The 27794-nt window shown below is 43.3% G+C and overlaps 2 protein-coding genes across 9 annotated transcripts in view; one reads left to right on the top strand and one right to left on the bottom strand.

Moving 5' to 3' along the window:
- The window catches only part of NLRP13 (NLR family pyrin domain containing 13), a 109088-nt gene that overhangs the window by 36651 nt on the left and 44643 nt on the right, over positions 1–27794 (top strand). For 7 of the 8 annotated variants that reach the window (XR_008293654.1, XR_008293653.1, XM_053210590.1 and 4 more), the window contains exon 1: positions 23687–24214. The exons of the other annotated variant lie outside the window; for it this stretch is intronic. The gene's annotated coding sequence lies outside the window, so the exon portion shown is untranslated. Of the gene's footprint in view, positions 1–23686; positions 24215–27794 lie in introns of those variants that run through there. 8 annotated transcript variants of the gene reach the window in all.
- On the bottom strand, positions 201–27742 carry NLRP8 (NLR family pyrin domain containing 8). The gene is given in 12 exon segments (XM_015084047.3): positions 201–1894; positions 5144–5314; positions 7433–7603; positions 14743–14907; positions 17593–17760; positions 19933–20103; positions 21249–21258; positions 22148–22176; positions 22781–23546; positions 23549–24340; positions 26198–26272; positions 27451–27742. Coding segments are annotated over 12 exon segments (2985 nt in total). The 3' UTR covers positions 201–1719.

Here is a 27794-nt window from a genome sequence, read left to right as displayed (position 1 = left end):
TTGAGAGAACGAGAGAGAGAGAGAGAAAGAATCCCAAGCAGGCTCCACACCCAGCATGGGGCTTGAACTCACAACTGTGAGATCATGACCTGAGCTGAAACCAAGAGTTGGATGCTCAGCCAACTTAGCCACCCCAGTGCCCCTGAGGTTTCTTCCATTGATCTACTAGTCTACTGGTAAATAAATAACACTTGAAAAGCTTTCACATTGCATTTATGTATACATTTTTAATTAAATTCTTCTGATATCCTCATAGGCAATTCAGATACTTCCCAGAGACAATATTAACATGACAAATTCAAGGACTTCCAGAAGCCAGGGGTGGAAGAGGGCTGGTTTCCCCAACTCAGTGACTAATCCATGTCTAACACATGAACGTCAACATCTCCAAGGGAGCTGTTTAGAGGTCATGCCCCACACCATTTTCCAGAAACAATTGGGCCATTCCAGACTCAGAATGGCCCACAGAATAGGCCAAAATTCCCCAGGTTTTCTCTAGGAAAAAAATACCCAGGGTGGGCTCACCAGACCACTCCATCCATCTTGCCTCCTCCCAGTACTCAATGCTCCAGTCCTGTATGATCCTCAGGACTTCATTCTTCACAGCTGGGCCCTCCAGCCTTGTCATTGTCTCTGCTGTGTCGTTCTGCTTCGTTTCCCTGTGAAGGACAAGAATCAGGCTTTGTTGTCTCACATTTGGTGTGCGTGTGTGTGTGTGTGTGTGTGTGTTCCTAGAAACGTACACAGAGCCTTGAAGACAGAAGTGCACCACCCTGGAGACCACTCTGGTCCCATGCTGCAAACCAAGACCAGACTACGGCTCTGGGGAGTCAGGGATGGTGGCCGAGGTCCTCCGTCCAACCACTTACTAAGTGTGGTCAGCAGCCTCAGATGGCCCAGTGATTCTGCCCTGTTATTTTCACTCTGGTGGAGTCTCCTCCCTTCTTGGGCTATGGTTGGTCTGTGTCACCAGCAGAATAGGGCAGGAATGATGGATGCCACTTTCAACTGAAGAGATCAAAGACTGAGGTCTTTTTTTGGGTGTCCTCTCTCTGTCTCTCACTTGTTCTGGAGGAAGCCAGCTGCATCGTCATGAGCAGCCGTACAGAGAGTAATCGAGGCCTCCTGCCAACAGCCACATGGGTGAGCATAGAAATCACTCTTCTAGGTCTCCATCATACCCCGTCAGTGAAGACCATGAGCTAGAACTACCCAGCCAAACCACTCCCATTGTTCTGACCCTTGGAAATGTTACAAGAAAATTAACGTGTGTTGCCTTAAGGGATTAAGCTTTGCAGTAATTTGTTACGGAGCAATGGATAATGAAAACTCCAGATACCCTTACAACCTCCACCCAGAATCCACCGCTGACTGAGAACGCTGTGGCGTCACATCTCCATGGAGGAAGCCGCCATCCCAGTTCACAGATGGGGAAACTGAGACTCAGAGAGGTAAAGGAACTTGTTCACAGTCATATGGCTGGTAAGTGGTGACTCACTCAGTTAACACAAGGAGGGAAGGTGAAGGACAGAAGGAAGTTAAAATCCGACAGGAGAGTGCAGGCCAATGTTCCCAACAGGCACCAGGAAAATATAAATCCCCAGGAAATGAGAGGAAAATCAGCAACAGCTGCAACAGCTTTTTAGGTCCAGAGTTTCCCTCTTGTCCAGGAGCTTTGCTTGGGCTGTTGTTTTTCTGCACAGGGAACCCAACAGAGACTTACAAAACAGCCCTCGCTTTCCACTTGTGCTGCTGAAAAGCCTCCTGCAGGAGCAGTATGCCCCTGCACCCGATGTCATTCTTGCTCACGTCCAGGTATCTCAGGCTCTGGTTGTGGAGGAGCATGGAGGCCATAGCCTGGCAACAGACACAGGTGAATAGGCACCTTTCCAACCTGTGGGGTGGAAGCAGACAGTAGACAAGTGGCCACGCCCCACATCGGAGAGCTCAGCCAATCCGAACCCTGGAAATCATAGCCAGGTGGCTACACCCCCATCAGAGAGCTCAGCCAATCCGAATCCTGGAAATCACACCCCCTGGAATGAGGCATTTCCTTCCAAACGTGTTAAGTACGTGCTACAGATGTGTCAGTTTTTTCTTGTAGTTTAGGATGGCTGTCCAGGGTAGGCTATAAAAGTCCTAACTCCAAGAAGTGAGGAGCCACACAATCTCTTTTAGAAATTGATTGTCACTGTGCATTAGCTTTGTTCATTCAAAAAATATTTATTTAGCACCACCTGTGTACCAAGGCACACAACCATGAAGAAAACAGCATCCCTGGCTTCCTGGAACTCATAGTTGATTGGGGGTGGTGGGGGGCAGGCAGGTCACCAGATAAATATATGCAAAGAGCATGTTTCAGTATTCTAGAAAGATACCTTTGCCCTCACAGGCAGTGTTCATGGCAAAAGGGAGAGACAGGTCCAGAAAGGAGCTGAGTCACAGAAATGCTGTGTATCATAAATTCAGAACAAGCATATAAGAGGAAGTGGTGCGTGGGTGAGAGAAAGGTACAGGAAGGGGGTGGTTTTGGCTCCCATCTTTGAACAAGGAGTACAATCTCCCCAGGAGCAAGGCTATTATAAGCAGTGCAGAGCAGACATAACAGAGGAGGCCTTGGGATCCCTGTGTCTCCTACTCGTGCACTGTTTGCTTTCATTCCAAGTGCTTGCCTCCCCTGCCCTGTGCATCTCTGCTAGCCCATAAATGACAAGCTGGGAGCTGCTGCCCAAGCCAAAACTACAAGGGCATCACTCAGCTTTGCCTTAGTTTATAAAGGCCCTGACTTTCTTTCTGTCAGGTAGGTCCCTGGTCCTCCCTGTGCACACCAGCCAAAAAGTTCCCTAACCTCATTTAGAGTCACTTAAATCATTTCCTTTTGACAGAAGGAGGCCAGTCATTCTAAATTAATTATTTTTTAAAAGCTTTTATTTTTTATTAAATAAAAAAATGTTTATTTCTTTTTGAGAGAGTGTGTGCGAGCAGGGGAGGGGCAGAGAGAGAGGGAGACACAGAGTCTGAAGCAGACTCTAGGCTCTGAGCTGTCAGCACAGAGCCGGACGTGGGGCTTGAACTCACAAACTATGAGATCATGGCCTGAGCTGAAGTCGGATGCTAAACCGACTGAGCCACCCAGATGCCCCCAGATTGTATTTTTAACTAATCTCCACACCCAACGCTGGGCTCTAACATACCAATCCTGAGATCAAGAGCTGTAAAGCATCCCTAAAATAATTCTAATTATAAATAAGATGCACAGGTATGTGAGGACTGTTTTTAAAATGAAAAGAATAAGCAATAGAAGTCTGGGTTCTTCTTGGGAAAAATAAAGATGTCGATGGCTTTTCTACAAGACTAGAGTTCTATAGAATGAAATCTAGGGGAGTTTTAGATCAAGAAGTTTGGGATACAGAGGGGTCTATGAATTTCATACTCAGTCAAGTTACTGCCTGTCAGTGAAAAGTAGTAGATTTTGAAAAGTAGTCTCACACAAGCAAAGGCTTAGAGAACACTACATAAATGCTCATCTGGAAATTTATTTCATTCTTTTTGTTTGTTCGTTTGTTTTTCAAGTTTGTTTGTTTACTTATTTATTTATTTATTATTGTTTTTAATATTACATTTATTGTCAAATTGGTTTCCATACAACACCCGGTGCTCATCCCAACAGGTGCCCTCCTCAATGCCCATCAGCCACCATTTCATCCTTGAAAATGTATTTCACTCGATTTAAGAGATAAATCAGTATTTAAAACCCAAGATTAAATTTCTGGAGAAAAAGAATCATGAGCTGGGGCACCTGGCTGGCTTAGTTGCTGGAGCATGCAACTCTTGATCTTGGGGTTGTGAGTTTGAGCCCCACATTGGATGTAGAGATTACTTAAAATAAAAAATCTTTAAAAAATGAAAAATAATCATGAGATACAATGAACAATGAATTTTTTTTTTACTGGCTAATTATCAACAAAAGTGAAATCCATTATCAGGATATCCTAAGAAATTAGAGATGTAGGGGAAGAAATTAGAGGTGTAGGGGAAGCTAGAGATGTAGGGGATGTAGGGGAAGCAGTTGATTAAGCGTCTGACTCTTGATTTTGGCCCAGGTCATGATCTCATGGTTTGTGAGATAGAGACCCAAGTCAGGCTCCATGCTGAACATGGATCCTGCTTAAGATTCTCTCTCTCCCTCTCTCTACTCCTCCCCCTCTCTCTCTAAAATAAAAAGAAAGAAAGAAATTAGAGATGTAACATAAAACAATGATTTTAATGATCTAGACTTAAAACCTAAATTATACTAATAGAGAACAGATTATGTGGGCAGAAAAGAGGCAAAGCACTTTCACCCATATCCACTGATCACCAGAGAAGAGACGTTTCCAAATCTTTTCCAAATACTTAATCTAACCACGATACTCATTAAAAATAGGATGAATCTTGCCAAATCTTTGGCTAGTGTGCATGTTAGCATAGAGACCATTTAGGAGAGGAAGAAAAAATATATATGTAAAGAAAAGAATTTATAAGTACAAAAGTTGATTTCAGAAGGCCAGCTATCTCAGGCATTAGTCCACAGCCAACAAATACACTTTCTTTTACTGGATGGAAGACTGTTTCCTAGAACATTGGTACTCCAAGTGTACCATGCCAGGGAACCACTTGGGCATGCTGGTCAAAGAGAGCCCGCCTCCAGAGCACCACGCGACCCAGCACCCCTACTTCTGTGTACTCAACCAAAGGAGCTGGAACCAGGATCTCCAAGATACCTGCACCTCATTCCCTGCAGCATTACTCATGATAGCTACCCTCTGGAAACAGCCTGCATGCCCACCAGCAGATGAATGGATAAAGAAAACATGGTGTTTACACACAATGGTATATTACTCAGCTGCAAGAAAGAAGGAAATCCCACCATTTGTGATGTCAGAGATGCACCTTGCCATAGTTGTGCTGAACAAAACAGACCAAGAAAGACCCAACACTGCAATAATTTCTAACGACTCCCCAGATGAACAAGTTCCCAGTCTGAGGAACCACCTTCAGAACCACTGCCCACAAACTTCCTGGAAGACCTGGATCCTGCATTCCACTAAGAATTTTACAGACCATTGTCCTCGTTGCAAAGGAGGGGATGGGGGTAACTTACTCCAGAATCTGGAGGACAGACTCAGGATTCTCGAGGGCCTCAAAGAGCAGGATAACACCATCGTCCTTCAGACTGTTAAAACCCAGGTCCAGGCTTCTCAAATTTTTATTTTTATCCAGAGCAGAGGCCATTTCCTGACAGCACTCGGAGGTCAGGTTACAGTTTCTCAGCCTGCGAAGGAACACATGTCAAGAAAACCAATCAAACACCCTTAGATTTTATTCCTTTCTTGCCCCCCACCCCACTTTTTTTTTGGATATAACATCAAGATATTATTATCATGCTGTATCATTCACCAATTTAGATTGTACAAATCAACGTCATTTAGTATATTTACAAAGGTGCACGTTTGCCACAATTTTAGGATATTTTCAGTACCCCAAAAAGGAACACCCTGTACCCTTTTAATTCCCAGATTCTTCCCCCAGCCACTCCCCAGTCTAGCAACTGCTGTCTGGATATTAATCTGAAGGAAGTGAAATCAGGATCTCAAAAAAAAAAAAATATGGCGTCTTTCATTTACCATAATATTTTCACGATTCATCCATATTGTAGCATGTGTCAATACGTCATTCCTTTTTACGGTTGAATAATATTCCATCATATGGATGCACCGACCCTTCTTCATTCACACATCAGCTTATAAACACTAGGGTTGTTTCCACTTTTTGGCTATTGTAAATAATGCCCCTATGAGCATCAGTGTACAATTTTTGGTGCGGTTGTACGTTTTTTATTTCTGTCATGTGTGTACCTGTGTGTGGAATTGCTGACTCATGTGTTAGGTCTACATTTAACTTTTTGAGGAGCAGCTAGTCCATTTTCCAAAGCAGCTGTACCATTTTCTGCTTCTTTTTGGGGAAGCTGAAAGTGTAATGGGTTCAGGGGGTATTTTGTGCCACTCTCTCATTTCTGGTTTTATGAGCTAGAAAATTTATGGTTGAAGACCATCTGAATTTATTTTCTATTAATAATAGACAAAAGCACTGTGCATTGGTGCTCTGAGACTAATTTCAACATGTGTGGGGTGGTCTCCCACACTAATAAACAATTCTTAGACGTCAATAGGGTCCAAGAATTCAACTCACTTCTGATACCGTCTGCAGATCATCAGATTGTACAGGTTAAGGGCTCAGTCCTACAAGACTGCTTCCCCTACATCATCCCCTCCCTAGATACCAGCCATGAGCCCAGACTATTACCTGTGCTTCTGAACAGTGGGTTATAAACTGAAGGTTCCAGTGCCTTCTTCCAAACTTGGAGGCCAATCACCTGTTACCCATGCTTCTGATCGACTGACTATAGATCAGAAGTTCCTATGACCCCCTCCTTGGATTTGGTTAATTTGCCAGAGCAGCTCACAGAACTCAGGAAACCCATTTACTCATTACATTACCATTTTATTATAAAAAGTTAGAACTCAAGAACAGCAGACGGGAGAGATGTGTAGGGCCAGGCATGGAGAAAGGATGTGGGGGTTCCATGTCCTCTCCAGGTGTGCCTTTCTTCTGAACATCTGAACGTGTTCATCCACCCAGAAGCTCTCAAATCCCATCCTTTGGGGTTTTTATGAGGCTTCATTATGTAGGCATGACTAATTAAATCATTGGCTATGGGTGGCTGGTTCCACCTGCCTCTCCTCTCCTCTCTTCTCCCCAGAAGTCAGGGCATAGGACTTAAAGTTCTAACCCACTCATCACAAGGCTGGTCCTTGGGGCAGCAAGCCTCCATCCTTAGGAACTGTCCACAAGCCACCTCATTAACATAATAAAAGATGACTTTATGGCTCTCACCACTTAGGTATTTCCAAGGGCTTGGGGACCTCTGTGCCAGAAACAGGGACAAAGATCAAATACATATTTTTTATGTTATAAGTCACAGTATCATACATCCTGACACCTAAGGGAAATCATTTAAAGAATTCATGATAGGGGCACCTGGGTGGCTGAGTCAGTTAAGCATCCAACCTCAGCTCAGGTCATGTTCTCACGGTTCGTGAGTTCAAGCCCCATGTCAGGCTCTATGCTGACAGCTCAGAGCCAGGAGCCTGCTTCTGATTCTGTGTCTCCCTCTCTTTCTGCCCCTCCCCTGCTCATGCCTCTGTCTCTCTATGTCTCTCAAAAATAAATAAACGTAAAAAATTTTTAAAAAGAATTTATGATAGAGATCAGTGCATGTACACACACACACACACACACACACACACACACACGCATGCACACATGCACGGCTTCCTCAATCACTCTGTTATACTCCAGGCAGTCTCAAAGAAGACATTCTGGGACTCACACCAGCCTCTGTAGAGGGCACAAAGAGTGCTGTAAGGCACTGCAAAGCTGTTTTGCTCCTTCGTCCTTCAAGGCATTTTCTGCCAAGCTCAGATGGGTCAGGTTCTCGTTTCTCTTGAGGGAAGAAATAAGACTTGTACAAGAAAGCAGCGTGAGGTCACAATTCTCCAATCTGTGGGGCAGAAAGACACAGATGGGATGCAATTTCATTCATGTGCATGTCCCAAACTGAGAGAGGAACATGGCCATCTGGGGTGTCCTTTTCAGTGTGAAAGTGTCATCACACCTCTGTAACCACCCCTTAGGGCTTCTGAGTCCTAAAGGAGAGGTTATCAGCCTTCCTGTGAGGCTAGGGGAGTGGAGGAGATGTGGGTCAGGAAAACAGCAATAGGGATTTACAAGGATGGGAAAGAGACCACCAATGACTAAACAATACATAATGGGCACCGGGGTGGCCCGGGAGAGACAGCCCTTCACAAGCTTCAAAAATGTATGCTTAAAAGAGATGCATTTTATTTTATTTTATTTTATTTTCAATATATGAAATTTATTGTCAAATTGGTTTCCATACAACACCCAGTGCTCATCCCAAAAGGTGCCCTCCTCAATACCCATCACCCACCCTCCCCTCCCTCCCACCTGCCATCAACCCTCAGTTTGTTCTCAGTTTTTAAGAGTCTCTTATGCTTTGGCTTTCTCCCACTCTAACCTCTTTTTTTTTCCTTCCCCTCCCCCATGGGTTTCTGTTAAGTTTCTCAGGATCCACATAAGAGTGAAAACATATGGTATCTGTCTTTCTCTGTATGGCTTATTTCACTTAGCATCACACTCTCCAGTTCCATCCACGTTGCTACAAAGGGCCATATTTCATTCTTTCTCATTGCCACGTAGTATTCCATTGTGTATATAAACCACAATTTCTTTATCCATTCATCAGGTGATGGACATTTAGGCTCTTTCCACAATTTGGCTATTGTTGAGAGTGCTGCTATAAACATTGGGGTACAAGTGCCCCTATGCATCAGTACTCCTGTATCCCTTGGGTAAATTCCTAGCAGTGCTATTGCTGGGTCATAGGGTGGGTCTATTTTTAATTTTCTGAGGAACCTCCACATTGCTTTCCAGAGCGGCTGCACCAGTTTGCATTCCCACCAACAGTGCAAGAGGGTTCCCATTTCTCCACATCCTCTCCAGCATCTATAGTCTCCTGGTTTGTTCATTTTGGCCACTCTGACTGGCGTGAGGTGATATCTCAGTGTGGTTTTGATTTGTATTTCCCTGATAAGGAGTGACGTTGAACATCTTTTCATGTGCCTGTTGGCCATCCGGATGTCTTCTTTAGAGAAGTGTCTATTCATGTTTTCTGCCCATTTCTTCACTGGGTTATTTGTTTTTCGGGTGTGGAGTTTGGTGAGCTCTTTATAGATTTTGGATACTAGTCCTTTATCTGATATGTCATTTGCAAATATCTTTTCCCATTCCTTTGGTTGCCTTTTAGTTTTGTTGGTTGTTTCCTTTGCAGTGCAGAAGCTTTTTATCTTCATGAGGTCCCAATTGTTCATTTTTGCTTTTAATTCCCTTGTCTTTGGGGATGTGTCAAGTAAGAGATTGCTATGGCTGAGGTCAGAGAGGTCTTTTCCTGCTTTCTCCTCTAGGGTTTTGATGGTTTCCTGTCTCACATTCAGGTCCTTTATCCATTTTGAATTTATTTTTGTCAATGGTGTGAGAAAGTGGTCTAGTTTCAACCTTCTGCATGTTGCTGTCCAGTTCTCCCAGCACCATTTGTTAAAGAGACTGTCTTTTTTCCATTGGATGTTCTTTCCTGCTTTGTCAAAGATGAGTTGGCGATACGTTTGTGGGTCTAGTTCTGGGGTTTCTATTCTATTCCATTGGTCTATGTGTCTGTTTTTGTGCCAATACCATGCTGTCTTGATGATGACAGCTTTGTAGTAGAGGCTAAAGTCTGGGATTGTGATGCCTCCCGCTTTGGTCTTCTTCTTCAAAATTCCTTTGGCTATTCGGGGCCTTTTGTGGCTCCATATGAATTTTAGGACTGCTTGTTCTAGTTTCGAGAAGAATGCTGGTGCAATTTTGATTGGGATTGCATTGAATGTGTAGATAGCTTTGGGTAGTATTGACATTTTGACAATATTTATTCTTCCAATCCATGAGCAGGGAATGTCTTTCCATTTCTTTATATCTTCTTCAATTACCTTCATAAGCTTTCTATAGTTTTCAGCATACAGATCTTTTACATCTTTGGTTAGATTTATTCCTAGGTATTTTATGCTTCTTGGTGCAATTGTGAATGGGATCAGTTTCTTTATTTGTCTTTCTGTTGTTTCATTATTAGTGTATAAGAATGCGACTTATTTCTGTACATTGATTTTGTATCCTGCAACTTTGCTGAATTCATGTATCAGTTCTAGCAGACTTCTGGTGGCGTCTATCAGATTTTTCATGTCATCTGTAAAAGTGAAAGCTTAACTTCATCTTTCCCAATTTTGATGCCTTTGATTTCCTTTTGTTGTCTGATTGCTGATGCTAGAACTTCCAACACTATGTTAAACAACAGTGGTGAGAGTGGGCATCCCTGTCGTGTTCCTGATCTCAGGGAAAAAGCTCTCAGTTTTTCCCCATTGAGGATGATGTTAGCTGTGGGCTTTTCATAAATGGCTTTTATGATGTGTAAGTATGTTCCTTCTATCCCGACTTTCTCAAGGGTTTTTATTAAGAAATGGTGCTGGATTTTGTCAAAGGCCTTTTCTGCATCGATTGACAGGATCATATGGTTCTTCTCTTTTTTTTTTTTATTAATGTGATGTATCACGTTGATTGATTTGTGGATGTTGAACCAGCCCTGCATCCCAGGAATGAATCCCACTTGATCATGGTGAATAATTCTTTTTATATGCTGTTGAATTCGATTTGCTAGTATCTTATTGAGAATTTTTGCATCCATATTCATCAGGGATATTGGCCTGTAGTTCTCTTTTTTTACTGGGTCTCTCTCTGGTTTAGGAATCAAAGTAATACTGGCTTCATAGAATGAGTCTGGAAGTTTTCCTTCCCTTTCTATTTCTTGGAATAGCTTGAGAAGGATAGGTATTATCTCTGCTTTAAACGTCTGGTAGAACTCCCCTGGGAAGCCATCTGGTCCTGGACTCTTATTTGTTGGGAGATTTTTGATAACCGATTCAATTTCTTCGCTGGTTATGGGTCTGTTCAAGCTTTCTATTTCCTCCTGATTGAGTTTTGGAAGCCTGTGGGTGTTTAGGAATTTGTCCATTTCTTCCAGGTTGTCCAATTTGTTGGCATATAATTTTTCATAGTATTCCCTGATAATTGTTTGTATCTCTGAGGGGTTGGTTGTCATAATTCCATTTTCATTCATGATTTTATCTATTTGGGTCATCTCCCTTTTCTTTTTGAGAAGCCTGGCTAGAGGTTTGTCAATTTTGTTTATTTTTTCAAAAAACCAACTCTTGGTTTCGTTGATCTGCTCTACAGTTTTTTTAGATTCTATATTGTTTATTTCTGCTCTGATCTTTATTATTTCTCTTCTTCTGCTGGGTTTAGGCTGCCTTTGCTGTTCTGCTTCTATTTCCTTTAGGTGTGCTGTTAGATTTTGTATTTGGGATTTTTCTTGTTTCTTGAGATAGGCCTGGATTGCGATGTATTTTCCTCTCAGGACTGCCTTCGCTGCATCCCAAAGCTTCTGGATTGTTGTATTTTCATTTTTGTTTGTTTCCATGTATTTTTTAATTTCTTCTCTAATTGCCTGGTTGACCCACTCATTCTTTAGTAGGGTGTTCTTTAACCTCCATGCTTTTGGAGGTTTTCCAGACTTTTTCCTGTGGTTGATTTCAAGCTTCATAGCGTTGTGGTCTGAAAGTATGCATGGTATAATTTTAATTCTTGTAAACTTATGAAGGGCTGTTTTGTGACCCAGTATATGATCTATCTTGGAGAATGTTCCATGTGCATTCGAGAAGAAAGTATATTCTGTTGCTTTGGGATGCAGAGTTCTAAATATATCTGTCAAGTCCATCTGATCCAATGTATCATTCAGGGCCCTTGTTTCTTTATTGACCATGTGTCTAGATGATCTATCCATTTCTGTAAGTGGAGTGTTAAAGTCCCCTGCAATTACCACATTCTTATCAATAAGGTTGCTTATGTTTATGAGTAATTGTTTTATATATTTGGGGGCTCCGGTATTCGGCGCATAGACATTTATAATTGTTAGCTCCTCTTGGTGGATAGACCCTGTAACTATTATATAATGCCCTTCTTCATCTCTTGTTACAGCCTTTAATTTAAAGTCTAGTTTGTCTGATATAAGTATGGCTACTCCAGCTTTCTTTTGGCTTCCAGTAGCATGATAAATAGTTCTCCATCCCCTCACTCTCAATCTAAAGGTGTCCTCAGATCTAAAATGAGTCTCTTGTAGACAGCAAATAGATGGGTCTTGTTTTTTTATCCATTTTGATACCCTATGTCTTTTGGTTGGCGCATTTAATCCATTTACATTCAGTGTTATTATAGAAAGATACGGGTTTAGAGTCATTGTGATGTCTGTATGTTTTATGCTTATAGTGATGTCTCTGGTACTTTGTCTCACAGGATCCCCCTTAGGATCTCTTGTAGGGCTGGTTTAGTGGTGACAAATTCCTTCAGTTTTTGTTTGTTTGGGAAGACCTTTATCTCTCCTTCTATTCTAAATGACAGACTTGCTGGATAAAGGATTCTCGGCTGCATATTTTTTCTGTTTAGCACACTGAAGATCTCGTGCCAATCCTTTCTGGCCTGCCAAGTTTCAAAAGAGAGATCAGTCACGAGTCTTACAGGTCTCCCTTTATATGTGAGGGCACGTTTACCCTTTGCTGCTTTCAGAATTTTCTCTTTATCCTTGTATTTTGCCAGTTTCACTATGATATGTCGTGCAGAAGATCGATTCAAGTTACGTCTGAAGGGAGTTCTCTGTGCCTCTTGGATTTCAATGCCTTTTTCCTTCCCCAGTTCAGGGAAGTTCTCAGCTATTATTTCAAGTACCCCTTCAGCACCTTTCCCTCTCTCTTCCTCCTCTGGGATACCAATTAGGCGTATATTATTTCTTTTTAGTGTATCACTTAGTTCTCTAATTTTCCCCTCATACTCCTAGATTTTTTTTATCTCTCTTTTTCTCAGCTTCCTCTTTTTCCATAACTTTATCCTCTAGTTCACCTATTCTCTCCTCTGCCTCTTCAATCCGAGCCGTCGTGGTTTCCATTTTGTTTTGCATTTCATTTAAAGCATTTTTCAGCTCCTCGTGACTGTTCCTTAGTCCCTTGATCTCTGCAGCAAGAGATTCTCTGCTGTCCTCTATACTGTTTTCAAGCCCAGCGATTCATTTTATGACTATTATTCTAAATTCACTTTCTGTTATATTATTTAAATCCTTTTTGATCAGCTCATTAGTTGTTGTTATTTCCTGGAGATTCTTCTGAGGGGAATTCTTCCGTTTGGTCATTTTGGATAGTCCCTGGCGTGGTGAGGACCTGCAGGGCACTTCCCCTGTGCTGTGGTGTATAACTGGAGTTGGTGGGCGGGGCCACAGTCAGACCTGATGTCTGCCTCCAGCCCACCACTGGGGCCACAGTCAGACTGGTGTGTGCCTTCTTTTCCCCCTCTCCTAGGGGCGGGATTCACTGTGGGGTGGCGTGGCCCGTCTGGGCTACTTGCACACTGCCAGGCTTGTGGTGCTGGGGATCTGGCGTATTAGCCGGGGTGGGTAGGCAAGGTGCACGGGGGCAGGAGGGGCAGGCTTAGCTCGCTGCTCCTTAGGTGATCCACTTCAGGAGGGGCCCTGTGGCAGCGGGAGGGAGTCAGATCCGCTGCCGGAGGTTTGGCTCCGCAGAAGCACAGAGTTGGGTGTTTGCGCGGAGCGAGCAAGTTCCCTGGCAGGAACTGGTTCTCTTTGGGATTTTGGCTGGGGGATGGGCGGGGGAGGTGGCGCTGGCGAGCGCCTTTGTTCCCCACCAAACTGAGCTCTGTCGTCCGGGGGGCTCAGCAGCTCTCCCTCCCTTTGTCCTCCAGCCTCCCCGCTTTCCGAGCAGAGCTGTTAACTTATGACCTCCCAGACGCTAAGTCGCGCTTGCTGTGGGAACACAGTCCGTCAGGCCCCTCCGCTTTTGCCAGCCAGACTCGGGGCCTCTGCTTGGCCGGCAGGCTGCCCCTCCGCCCCGGCTCCCTCCCGCCAGTCCGTGGAGCGCGCACCGCCTTGCCGCCCTTCCTACCCTCTTCCGTGGGCCTCTCGTCTGCGCTTGGCTCCGGCGACTCCGTTCTGCTAATCCTCTGGCGGTTTTCTGGGTTATTTAGGCAGGTGTAGGTGGAATCTAAGTGATCAGCAGGACGCGCGGTGAGCCCAGCGTCCTCCTATGCCGCCATCTTCCTGCCTCCCAAGAGATGCATTTTAAAGACATGAACAGGCATTCATAGTCTGCTATGAATAGTAAGGTCATGAAAACATTCTCATAGTAATGAAGGAAATGCAAGTGAGAACAATGAGGTACCACCTCCTGTTCGGCAGACTGGCAAAAAACAGTAAGGAGAAGACAGATGGACGGTAACAGCAGTGGATGAGGGACTGGAGCTCTGGGAACTGGTGGCTACCTGCTGGAGAGGGTGCAAACAGGTGCAGAGATGCTGGAAACAAGCAGGTAAAATGGAACACAGACGCTGTCCATGACCCAGAGATCCTACTGCTGGAGCATTCATCACAGTGTGTGTGTGTGTGTACAGCCCAAACCTCAGCGGCCAGTAGATGGTGCATATTCACACACACGTGATCATCCAGTAGTGAAGGTGAATAGATTTCCAAAACCACTGAGCACGAAAGTGTTGGTTGATCAGAAAAAGAACACATACTAAGCTGAGGCCACTTATGTGAAATTCAAAGCAATGAAAAACTGTGTGGTGCTCAGTTTAAGAATACATGTGTGGGGGCCTGATCAGCCCAATTCGAGGTGGCTATCATGAGGTGGGGGGGGGGCAGGAATCAATACAATTAGTGAGGAAGGAAAATAATACTGGTGAGCCTCTAGTTCATAAACTAGATGACAGATATATCAGGCTCACTATAATTATGTATTCCAGGGTCTTGGGTATAAATGTGTACTTTTATGGAGACATTCTTGGTCTGTCCTCATGGACCTGTCTACGTAATTATATCAGTCACCAGACTTAAGTTGGCACACATTCCCCCATGACTGCTTTTCTCCCAGAAGCACTCAGTTCACCACACAAATGAACAGCAGTCATGACAATAACAGAAAGATTTATGATAGCCTCTCCAGCTGGGCCATGGACAGGTAATCTTAACCAAATGTCTCCAGGTAGCTACTTCCTAATATTAGTGTCTTTGAGTGTATGTTACTTCTGAGATGCCTGGCAATATCAATCCAACTTTTAGGGCTAAGTGAGCAGTCTTCCAGGCTATGGAGGCCACAGAAAAATGCCCAGCCTGAGCCCCTGGGGAAAATGGTACCCATGTAGACACATAGATCCCATGAACCGTCTCACATTCTTGTTTTTCACACAGAGTGACTCCAGGGGTTACTTCCATCCTTTCCAGCAGGAAAGCTTGTACCGAATTCAGCATCTTCGTTACAGATGATCAAATAATATACACTTGGGGTCAGACCCAACTGGCATGGTCTTGCATCTGGGCTCTAACTATGAAGCAGGGACTCAATTCAGCCCTTGAAATACAGCTTCTTTTTACATTCATCTGACAAACAATCTTCAAGATGAAGGACTGAGATTTCAGTCATGCGAGACAAGTCTTCCCATGTCACGCACCTGCCATCTTGCCAAGCTAGGTTTCCATCTCAAGTCGATCGCTACCAAACTACTGTGCTGCCCTACCTCCAGTCTGGCCACCTGAGCCTGGTTCCGTTAAATGTCGAGATTATCCAGGCTCCACTCAGCTCTGACAGGTGTGAAGGAGCAGAGCTGGCAGATGGAAACAAGAGACTGCTCAAGTTGTGTCGGTTCAGCGTCACACACAGAGAGACTGGTCGGGATGCTGAGCACTTGGGTGCTGGTAGATGTTCAGCCATTGACTCTGAAGAACAAAAGCCCTGATGTGCAATGTCTACCAATGTCTAGTGTGAATGCTCCCACAGTGGCTGATTTCAAGCTACCAATGTCAAGTTGTTGGACGCACAGTTGGGGAGAGATGTGCAGGAGCACCCCACCACACAAATGCAACAACCTCAGAAACACATACTGGGAGTTGGCAAACTATGGCCATGGGCTAAGTCTGGCTGGCCACCTGGTTTTGTACAGCTTGTGAACTAAGAATTTAGAAAACTTTTTAGGGGCGCCTGGGTGGTTCAGTTGTTAAGTGTCTGACTCTTGATTTTGGCTCAGGTCATGATCTCACATCATGAGTTTGAGACCCATGTCAGGCTCGGCGTTGACAGCTCGGAGCCTGTTTAGGATTCTCTCTCTCTACCCCTCTCCCCACCTCAAAATACATAAACATTAAAAAAAAATTTTAATGGTGAAAAAAGATCAAAGAACAATACTTTGTGACACATGGAAATTAAATGAAATTCAAATCCTGTGCCCATAATAAATATTAGTAAATTATATAGTGAATAGAGTTATTAATAAATTTTTAATAAATTATTAATAATAGCTATTAATAACTTGTATTATTCACAGATGCTTAACAACTTAATAATAATACAGTTTTATTGGAACATAGCCATACCTATTCATTTACATATTGGCCATGGAAACTTTAGACCTATAACGGCAGAGTTGAAAAGTCATGACAAAAGACTGTATGGCCCACAAAGATGAAAATACTTATCTGGACCTTTATAGAAAAAGTTTGCTGAATGCTGGCATCAATAATAGTATAGTAAAGAAATTAGGAGGTGATGAATTTTGATAATCTATTATTCTTTTTTCTTTTTTTCTTTTTTTGGTGAGCTCTATGCCCAATATGGGGCTTGAACTCAACCCACATGCTTTACTGACTGAACCAGCCAGGTGCCCCTAAATTTGTTTTTTTCATATAGTTTATTTAATTGTAAGTCTGTATAACTTTGTAATAATGGCATTTGAAAATCATGCATAGAAACTAGAGCCCAGCTGGTTTTTCTTTTCTAGTGCCATGCTAGCTGCTCTTAACAGGACAAGGTAACATTCGTCGTAAGGTGTATGTAACCCAATGTGAACTGCATCGTCTAAAGTGTTAGCCATCAAGTAAGACCAAATGTTTCTGTCACTGAAGTGTTCTGAACTATACCTTGATGTTTAAAAGCAAAATCTTGGTTAGAACAACCTTCACCTCCTAGGATCTATTTTTTAAATCTTCTGTCCCCTGTGGTTATCAACTGCATGTACCAGGCCTCTAGAAACTAGTGTGTTAAACTGAACCAACTTGATGAGAGTGACTTATAAGGCTTGTTTTCCAAAGAAGAGCATCGTTTAGAGTAGCGAAATTATAAGCCTGCTTTAGGCGTATTGTAAAGCTGTTGGAGAAGTAACTCCTCAAGTTTTGTGAGTGGAAATGTAGTTCTCAAGTCACACTATGCTTTAAGAGGTTGTAACAAATATGAATGAATTAAAAAAAAGAAAGAAAATCAGCTCACAAAACTCCTGTGTTCTTAGAAATCACCTCTTGCAAGCCAGTATGAGGGGAGTCAAGCTCACCACTGGAGGCTCTAGTCTTGTATCTTAGACATATCTAGGATATGGTCAAATTGTAGAGTGTGAAAAGTTGAGTGAAAGTTAGAACCAGGGAGTAGAATCGTGGTTGCCAAGGTCAGGAGTGTAGCGGTAAGGGGGAGAAGATGGTCTTTGGGTTGTAAGATGTGTGAATTGTGGGGATCTAATATACAGCTGTAGTTAACAGCACCGTATTATATACTTGAAATTTGCCAAGAGAGGAGATCTTAAATCTTCCTTCCCCCAAATGGTAACTAGGTGAGGTTGATTGTGATGATTATTTCTCAACGTGTGTGTATATCAAATCATCATGTTGTACACCTTGGGAAAAAAAAAAAAAAACTAGATCGAAAGAAAGATGGCAGGCAGACCACACATGTAATCCCACCTCCAGAAAACCAGTCTGGGTCTCTCTCAATCCCAGGCTTGTCTTACCTGAGACGCTGTAGATAACACTGTGGGTACTTCAAGGCTGTGCACAGAAACTCCGTGGTCTCACATCTCACTTCTGTGCCTTGTATTTCCAAGTGTCTCATATACCGGTTTTCAATCAAAACTTGGAAGAAGTCTTCATTCAACATGGAGGGATTCACATGTCTAAAGCTGGAGAAGTAAGCAGCACCTAGTTGAAAGATCTTATCGGCTAATTAGTTCTTTTTACAAAAACAGCTTTACTGAGGTATAAATGATATATCACTAAACACATCTATCATGTATTTAAGGATTATCATTTGGTGTTGGATATATATATATATAATACACTCATGAAATCATTACCACAGTCAAGGTGGCTAATTAGTCCTTCTTATCCTCCAGCTTTTTTTTTTAATTTTTTTAACGTTTATTTATTTTTGAGACAGAGAGGGACACAGCATTAATGGGAGAGGGGCAGAGAGAGAGGGAGGCACAGAATCGGAAGCAAGCTCCAGGCTCTGAGCCATCAGCCCAGAGCCCGACGCGGGGCTCGAACTCGTGGACCGCGAGATCGTGACCTGAGCTGAAGTCGGACGCTTAACTGACTGAGCCACCCAGGCGCCCCTCCAGCTTTATTGAGATGTGATTGACACATAACAATGTATGAGTTAAGGTGCACAATATGTTGATTTAAGACATTAATATATTGCAAAATGGTTACTGCCTTGGCATTGGCTAACACCCTCATCCCATTACAAAATTATCATTACTTGTTTTATGATGGGAACGTTGAAGATCAACTCTTGGCAACTTTGGAGTTTACAATATGGTATTGTTGACTGCAGTCACAATGCTGTCTTATCAGATCCCCAGAACTTATCTTCTAACTGGAAGTTTGTACTTTTTGACCAACACATGCCCATTTGCTAATCAGTTCTACATTCAATTAGTTTATACACATGTGAGAGCCTTTCTGTGTGGTCCAGGGCTCCGAACCAGGTTGTTCTCAGCTCAGCTTGGCCTCCCTGGTTGGGTGAACTTACATACATCCCTTACCTTCCAAACTTCAGTTTCGAGTCCACGAGAGAGAGAGAGAGTGAAGGATGCCTTCTCCGTAAGATGGGTATGGGAATTAACATACACGACACCTGTAATTGGTACTGCACGGTGCTTGATGTACAGTAGGCACTCGATAAGTGGGAGCTAATAATAATCGTTATAGTAACAGCAGAGAAAATAGGTCAGATGCTGGCTAGGGGCAGTCACATAATGTCTGGTGGGCTATTTCAAGGAATTTTGAGGAGCTACTGGGTTTCTAGGTATTGAAAAGCACAGGGAGCAAGAACATGGGGTACTGGCTATGAGAACAGACCCTGGAGACAAGATGTCCAGATTAAATCCATGTTTTAAGTACATATCAGCTGTATCATCTTGTGCCTCAGTTCGCTCATCTGTGAAATGGGGAAGCCTACTCCATTTGTATGTTTTTTTAAACAAAAAAAATTTTTTTTTACTCTTTATTTATTTTTTGAGAGAGCATGAGCAAGGGAGAAGCAGAGAGAGAGAAGGAGAGACAGAATCGGAAGCAGGCTCCAGGCTTTGAGCTATCAGCGCCGAGCCTGACACAGGGCTTGAACCCACAAACTATGAGATCATGTCCTGAGCTGAAGTTGGACCTTTAACTGACTGAGCCACCCAGGCGCCCTTCCATTTGTATGTCTTAACGGAAAAGTATCTCACTGATATGTGGACCTAAAACAACAACAACAACAACAACAACAACAACAACAACAAACCCTAAAGCTCAGGAAGAGATCTGTTTTTGTGGTTGTCAGAGGCAGGAGGTGGAGGAATTGGGTGAGGGTGGTCATAAGGTACAAGCTTCCCAGTACTGGGGACATGACGTACAGCATGATGACTGTGGTTAACACCACTGGCTGGTCTATTTGAAAGTTGCCAAGAGAGCAGATCCTTCTTATCACAAAGAAGAAAAAAATTTAACTTCTAGAAGGTGATGTGTGTATTTTTTTTAATTTTTAAAAATTAAACTAACTCTAGAAGGTAACTCTACAAGGTGACTCTAGAAGGTGATGTGTGTATTTTTTTAATTTTTAAAAATATTTATTTTTGAGAGAGAGAGTGCATGAGTAAGGGAGAGGCAGAGAGAGAGGGAGCATTAGTCTGCACACCTTAAACTTACACAGAGCTGTTTGTTCTGCCTCATTACAACTAAAAGGGGGAAAAATATAAACATGGGTGGTTTCTGCAAGTCTATGTGAGCAGAGAAGGGGAAGAAAAACGGGATGGGAAGCAGACTGTTTCCATGGAATTCCCTCCAACCAGGGTCCGTGTTTTACGCACATTAGTTTTTGCAGTGGACACCAAGGGTGTCTCAGAGCTGCATGAAGAGGCCTCGCTGAATCAGTCTCCATAAAAGTGTTGGTCACAGCCAGGACCTCCAAACTCTCGTGTGTCCAAAACACGGAGCAGAAGTCTCGCCACCATAGAAAACACTGATCGCTGCTTTCTGGTCTGTGTGCAAGAGATAAAAAACCCTGTGGCTTGTCGTCAGAGATTAAACTTGAGCAAACCCACTTGTAAACCCAGGGCTGGTGTTCCCTTACCTTGGTTGTGATCCACAGACCCTTTATGATTCCAGTAAGGCTCCCTCACTTAAAAAAAAAATGCCCAGAAGAACCATTACAAGATTTTGCATTTTATGCCAGGAAGACTTGTAGCCTTAGGTAAAGAAAGGTACCTGTATTTCCCCATGACTTAGAAAGGTAGAGAGTTGCTGTTTTAACCACTTAGGATTTATATGGAGGCAGAGATTAAATTACATCTGCATTCTCTAGTCTTACTCTTTGCTTATAAAACTGTTATTAAAAATAAAAAAAAAAAACCCTGTGTAGGAGAATAGGGGAATATTAGTCTCTTTTGGCATGGTGAGTGCAGGAGAGGAAAATCCATAGCTAGACTCACATGTGATGTAGTGTGGCTCTGGAAACACCTGCTGATTTCCCCCTTCATTTCCCCCCATGCAATCTTTTTCAGAAAGGCTGACCAAGAGATGCCTATGAGGAATTTTGTTTCATGCTGTTTGTATTATTTTTTTTTAATTTTATTTATTTATTTATTTATTTATTTATTTATTTAATATGAAATTTATTGTCAAATTGGTTTCCATACAACACCCAGTGAAAGACAGATACCATATGGTTTCACTCTTATGTGGATCCTGAGAAACCTAACAGGAACCCACGGGGGAGGGGAAGGGAAAAAAAAAAAAAAGAGGTTAGAGTGGGAGAGAGCCAAAGCATAAGAGACTGTTAAAAACTGAGAACAAACTGAGGGTTGATGGTGGGTGGGAGGGAGGAGAGGGTGGGTGATGGGTATTGAGGAGCACTGGGTGTTGCATGCTGTTTGTATTAAATAGTTGGAAATAACCCCCAAGCATACGAAGGGGGAACTGCTATAATTATCTCCAGTCCACCTATTTTTGGGAGACTTTAGTACACCTCGTTGAAGAAGAACCATTAAAGAAAGTGTGCACAGATACTAAAATATTTCTAAGACTGGGGCGCCTGGGTGGCTCGGTGGGTTGAGCGTCCGACTTCAACTCAAGTCATGATCTCACAGCTCGTGGGTTCGAGCCCCGCGTCGGGCTCTGGGCTGACGGCTCAGAGCCTGGAGCCTGCTTCCGAGTCTGTGTTTCCCTCTCTCTCTGCCCGTAACCCACTCGCATTCTGTCTCTGTCTCTCTCAAAAATAAATAAACATTAAAATTTTTTTTTAAATATTTCTAAGACCTATTAGATGAAAAAAAGAAAAGTTTGGAATACTTACACTAGCATGTAATTTTTGTTTAAAATAAAATCCCATTAAATAAAGCCATGTACGTTTCATATCCATTTTAAATACAAATACATCAAAATAATACCAACTCCGTGTATGGGAGTGGGGAGAGGAATGGATACAGGTAGTCAAAGCATGCAAACCGTTTACCATGTTATATATTTGAAAGTCACTAAGAGAGTAGATTGTAAAAGTTCACACACACACACACACACACACACACACACACACACAAATTGTAACTATGTGAGATGAGCGATATGTTAAGTAACCTTATCGTGGTAATCATTTTGCAACGTGTACATATATAAAATCACTACGTTGTATACCTGAAACATATATCAATGTTATATATCAATTATAGCTCCAAAAAAGCTGGGATAAATATACCAACTCCCTTCAAGAACTCCCGCAAACATTATCAACAGACTCACCAACACAAAGGAAATTTCTCACCTTAAAAAAAATTTTTTTTAGTGTTTCTTTCTTTTTGACAGACACAGAGAGACAGAGTGTGAGCAGGGGAGGGGCAGAGAGAGAGAGGGTGACACAGAATCAGAAGCAGGCTCCAGGCTCTCAGTTGTCAGCACAGAGCCCAACGTGGGGCTCAAACTCATGAACTGTGAGATCATGACCTGAGCCGAAATCGGATGCTTAACCGACTGAGCCACCTAGGTGCCCCAAAATGAAATAAAATTGAAAAATGCCATGTCAGGGGGCACCTGGGTGGCTTGGTCAGTTGAGCCTCCAACTTCAGCTCAGGTCATGATCTCATAGTTCGTGAGTTTGAGCCCTGTGTTGGGCTCTGTGCTGACAGCTGGGAGCCTGGAGCCTGCTTCACATTCTATGTCTTCTTCTCTCTCTTACCCTTCCCCCCCCAAAAAAAACCCCAAATAAACATAAAAAAATTTTTTTTAAAATGCAGTGCTCAGTAGTCACACGTAGCTAGTGGTTCACTTATTGGATGGTGCATTTCCACTCTCACAGAAAACTTCCATTGGACAGAACCTCCCTAGAGACTAATGAGCTAGAGACACACAGAAGTAGGGGGGACAGATGCAATGTCCCCATGTAGAAGGGGGGGAGGGGATGCAGACTAGAGATAAAGAAGGTAAACAAATCACTTTGCTTCTCCAGGATTCTCCTGGTTTTAGCATGCAAATCTGCATCCTGGGAGTACCTCCTGTCCTGGTTTTAAAATGGAAAGTCCCTTGTGTAAGGGACCGCCTCAGGACAGGTGGTTGCTCTGGACACCGGGAGGACCGCAGGCAAGGTCCCTGGACAGGTCAGGCTGCCCAAGCAGAGAGGAGAGCACTCACTCAGTGGAACGGAGGGATTCTGGGTGGGGTGTGGACACTTGGGTGACGGTCAGGGTGATTGTCAGTTCTAGACACCGCAGGTGTCTACAGTGCTTCAGACAAAAAGCAGACACCTGCATGTCTTTGACCTCGCTGATGGTCAAAGCAGCTTTCTGACAATCATTTAGGATCTGGCTCACAAATGCTTCCTCCTGGGTTTCATGCAGACAGTACAATAGCTGTGGGACGCCGTGGTGTGGGGTTGGGGGGCCGAATTCATGTGACAGGGCTGCAACTTTCAACAACTTCTTTCTGTTACTGAAGGTCAGTTTGCCTTGGAATGACTTCTCTGTGGCTAAAGCGCACGTTTCATTTAAAAGGCCAAACAGGAAAAGCCCCATCGGAGCGAGATAGCTTTTCTTTCTTCCGGGGTAGGCTATCAGGCGCGTCACGTGAACGCTGTCCAACACCTGGAAATTTCTGGGTCTTTGCGGGGAGGAGAGGACGTACCACAAGGCAGCAAAGAATTCCTGGAAGCTCATGAAGGCAAAAGTGTAACAGTCTTGGTCACCTGCAACCCTTTGAAAAATATTCACACGGAGAAAAGTGGCAACGGCGGTCTCCTCCAGCTTGGCGTGCTCCAGGTCTTCTGGGTCAAACACCCATTTCATGTTCCACATATCCTCTGCAGCCAAGTAACACAGACCTCTCAGCTGTTCTTGGTGAGTGTTGCCGGGAAGTCCTCCAGCCTTGGTGGGAAATAAGCTAGACAGATACTGGACGAATAGAGCCGTGGCATTTGGATACACCTGCCTGAGATCTGCTCCTCCATCTGCTGCCTCAGACAAGAGCACACCATCCAGCAAACCACAGGGACCTGGCACATGGACAAGAGAATCGTGTTTCCCATGAGGAAACTCAAGGCTTCATCAGCTTCCCTCTTGTTTCCGAAATAGGTCCTGAAATACTTGCCTCTTTTTGGCATACCAAACCCTGTAAGGGTTATAAAAGAGGGCGGTTTTAGGAAGGGCTTAAGTTTCCTCCGAGACGTGAACCTCAGAGTGATCAGTATAGTGGCTTCAGGAAGCATTCTTTTGCTCAGCAAACTGGTCAGCAGGATAGACCCAGGCAATTTCTGGCTTTAGTCCTCACTCAGGTCAGTTGGTCTATCTGTGAGGGTCAATGTTACCTCCTCAAAGCCATCAAAGAGGAGCAGAAGTTGGTCTGGTTTGGACATAATCTTGGACATGAGAACTTTTGACCCTGGCCACTTATGGGCAATCAGCTCCGAGAAGCTCTGCTTGGCCACCTGGGCCACTTCCCGGCAATGGATGTAGAAAGCACACCAGAACTTATGGGGGTAGAACTTGTTTTGTGCCCACTCCAACATCACCTTTTTAGCTAGGGTTGTTTTTCCAACCCCAGCAACTCCCTGTAGGACCACAGTCATGGGCTGTCTCCCTTGAGGTCTTCTGGGAAGAAACAGACATGGTAAGAACCTCTTGTGTCTCTCTATTTCTTGGTAGAAGAAGTCTACATGGTTCCCAGGCCAAGTGGTCTTGCTACATGTTGTGGAACACTCATCGATCATGTGCAGTTTGTACTCTTGTATTTTATCTAGATGAGCAGGATGGGAGAAATACAGATACGACATCAGGGTTATCTGCGAGAACTAATTGAACAAAAAGAAAACTAACCTTGATGCCTACATCAAGCCCCACAAGACACCTGCACACGCCATGCACTTTTCTGAAAAGCACTGCAAAATTTTAGAAGCTGCGAGTAAACAGGAGAGTCCACTTGAAGTGGCTTAAACAGAACAAGGATTGCTTTTTATTAAAGAAATATGGGGAGGGTGGTGTAGAGATGTTGAAATCGGTTTGGTGGTTCTGAAGCTTCAGGGTCAAGTAACATCACATTTCTATGAGCCCATTCTTCATATTTCTTGCCTCATGAATAAGACACTGCTATTGTAGCTATGTTATTGTTATGTAGTTGGTTATGGCATTTGTATTCAAAGCAGAAATAGTGGGGAGGAGGGACATACTAACAGCTCATGTCTACTTTTATCAGTACAAGTTCATGAACTCAGGAGATTTTTAATTATATCTTATGGCCTAGAGTTGTCAGATGGTTAACCCCAATTTTAAGGGAGTCTGGAAAAAATATTTCCCTTAAGGCTGGTCACATTTTACCCCTAATTGAAACTGGATTCTCTTAGCACATGAGATATGGGGTCAGGAGTTAACAGGATCTGTCACAACCTTCATCCCAACATGTTATTCTCTTCCTTCCTTTCTTTCTTTCTTTCTTTCTTTCTTTCTTTCTTTCTTTCTTTCTTTCTTTCTTTCTCTCACTCTCACTCTCTCACTCTCTCTCCCCTCTCCTCAACAGGAAACTTTACAAATTAGACATGATGTCTGGTACAATTGCATTCCCCCCCAGCCCCAGCTGATGGGTAGAAGGAAGCTTACTACGAGTTCAAGATCTATGGACCTGTTAGCTCTATGAGGGTAAGCCAGTCACAGAATCTCAGCCTCCAGCCTGCCATCTCCAAAATAAAATAGGGTTTATGACTCTGTCTCAGACTGTGGTGTCAGAACTATAAGCCCTCCAGTGTTTGTTGAACAGGTGAAATCTAACTGTGCTAAGGCTGGAGTTGGGAAACCCACATCCCACTTACTACATGCTTTCACGGCAGATAAGAATGCTGGCCTTGGGCTCTTGGTTCCTTTTGACCTCGTCTCTTCACACAACCTGACTGAGAAGCACAAACTCAATTCGCACAAAAATAATTTGGGTTCTTTGTAGAATCTGACTTCTGATGGCCCAGGATTGTGGAATGGAGAAGAGGACGGAATAAGAGATGCGCTGTATTTGTCTGCCTACCAACCATTCCCATTCTGGCAAGAGCACTACCATGATTCTTTAGGGAAACCTCCTCTTGCAGCCCCAGTTTGTTAAATTGGGCTGTGGGCTGGTCCTATTACCAAGCTCTCTCTGAAGTGCATGAACCAGTCTTAACCAACCAGAGCATTTCATCACATCATTCATTCATGAGCTTGGGACCTCAGTTCATCAGATGAGTCAGTTCTAGGATGAGTGCTGGAGAAATGAGAAAATACTCCTCTTTCTGCTGATGCTAAGTGGGTACAATGTGTGTGTAGGGTAGCTGGTGGTCAAGATGGCCACCGTGGCAGGAGACACTACTTGAAACTGGGTCCCACAAAAGAAGAGGGAGATAGAAGGACAGAGCAATGTCTCAAGTATGTAGCTGGGGCCCCTGCCTCTATCTGGGCTGGTGGCTGGACTTTGAGTTATGTGTGTCCCCAACTACTCTTTTTTCTTAAGTTCTGATTCATAGAAGAGATGCTGACTTACTCATTTATAATCTGCCCTGCTTCAGGAACTGAGCTTCTCACCCTAACCCACAGCTTATGTTCCTCCAGGCTTTGTCACGATGCCAGCACATACCAGATTCTCTTTCCTCCATATTCACTGGCATTTCTCTTGGGTTTGCGTCTGCTGGCTCCAGTCTGGGTAGAATGTCTGGAACAGACAGGGAAGGAGAATATTCCACTGGAATGACTGACAGGACAGGGAAAGCCATGTGGAGGGGATGGGATCTTTTAGGATGGGGGCAACAATTCACCACCTTAGTCCAGGGAGAAGAACATTGTCTTGACCCCATCATGCCATTAGGAAGTGAGAAAATGGTGCTGTTTTAGGATGTACTGAGGAAGGTGTTCAAAAACAAATTTATAGCCTAGCCAAACACAGAGGGAGAAATAAACACACACACACACGTGTATGTGTATATAAAACATATACAGACTTTAATATATATGTATGTTCACATATAGATGTATTTGTATAAATCTATGTGCAGATTTATATGTATATGAACATAATCATATATATACAAATATACACATATAGTCATTGATTCTTCTTATTCATGCCATTTATGTTCTATAAAATTACTGTGAACATTCAATTAGCCAATACTGCTCCCATGTGAATACAGAGATACCTTCCTATAGCCTCTGTCTACACATTTTTGACTCTTCAATCCATAACCATGGTCTATGTTTGTTTTTGTTTAAAGACATCATATTCGACTGTGCTATAACTCATGCCTGAATGAAGCTTACCCAACACATGTATTTTCTCTGTAAGGCATGTCCCGACCCTTTTGTGCTTAGGACACCAAATAGCACTCCACCACTATGCTTTGGGGATCAGGTTCAACAGCAATGGCACCAACAAAATACACAAAAACACACAAAAAAGTGGCACTAAATAGATGATGGAAAAGACACTCGTTTGCAGGATGGGAACACAGGTAAGAAGGCAGAGTATTGCTTTGTTCGTCTGCAGTTGGGAACATGTGCATTCAATTGTCCTCCATCCTGCATGTCTGTAAATGAGCATCAAAGTGCCACCATTATTGATTTCGGAGTTACAAATAAATTTTAGTGAGTAGGCAGATTCACAAACATGGGATCTATAAGTAATGAAAATGGGCTATAGATAGGTCCTAAATAAGCAGTATCTGGTTAAGTTTGTTGTTGTTGTCAATATGCTCATATGATGGTCTTTGCCTTTGCACTCAGTCATCATCTTACTCCACTGTTTGCCTTCTGATTCAGTATGGATGGCCAGTAAAGTATTCAGTTCTTTAGCACTGAAACCCATCCCCATTTTTATACCAGATTATTACTTACCATTTAGCTCCATCTGTACCTGAAGACACAGTTCTGTCTGGTTCATCTTGGCAAAGATGTCACGAGTCACATCCCAAGCCAGTCGTCTAGGGAAGTACTCCATCAAGAGATGAACCACCTCCCCCCATCTGGCTGTCTTCACCTGGTCCCAGGTGATCTGGACAGAGCCAGGTCTGGGGTTCTCATCCACTAAAAGCTGCTTGAACCTTTGTAGTTCCTCCTTGCTTAAATAGACCATGTACAGCATGACCCCATTTTCAAAAGGGGAGGAGGAGGAGGAGGCAGAGGACATCAAGGATGGGAACAAATAACAAGGAGAGGAAGAAGACGGAGCAGGAGGAAGA

The sequence above is a fragment of the Acinonyx jubatus genome, chromosome E2, assembly GCF_027475565.1.
Source record: "Acinonyx jubatus isolate Ajub_Pintada_27869175 chromosome E2, VMU_Ajub_asm_v1.0, whole genome shotgun sequence".
Taxonomy (NCBI): Eukaryota; Metazoa; Chordata; class Mammalia; order Carnivora; family Felidae; genus Acinonyx; species Acinonyx jubatus.
The sequence above is the reverse complement of the archived record's forward strand: the minus strand, read 5'-3'. Positions and strand labels throughout refer to the sequence as shown.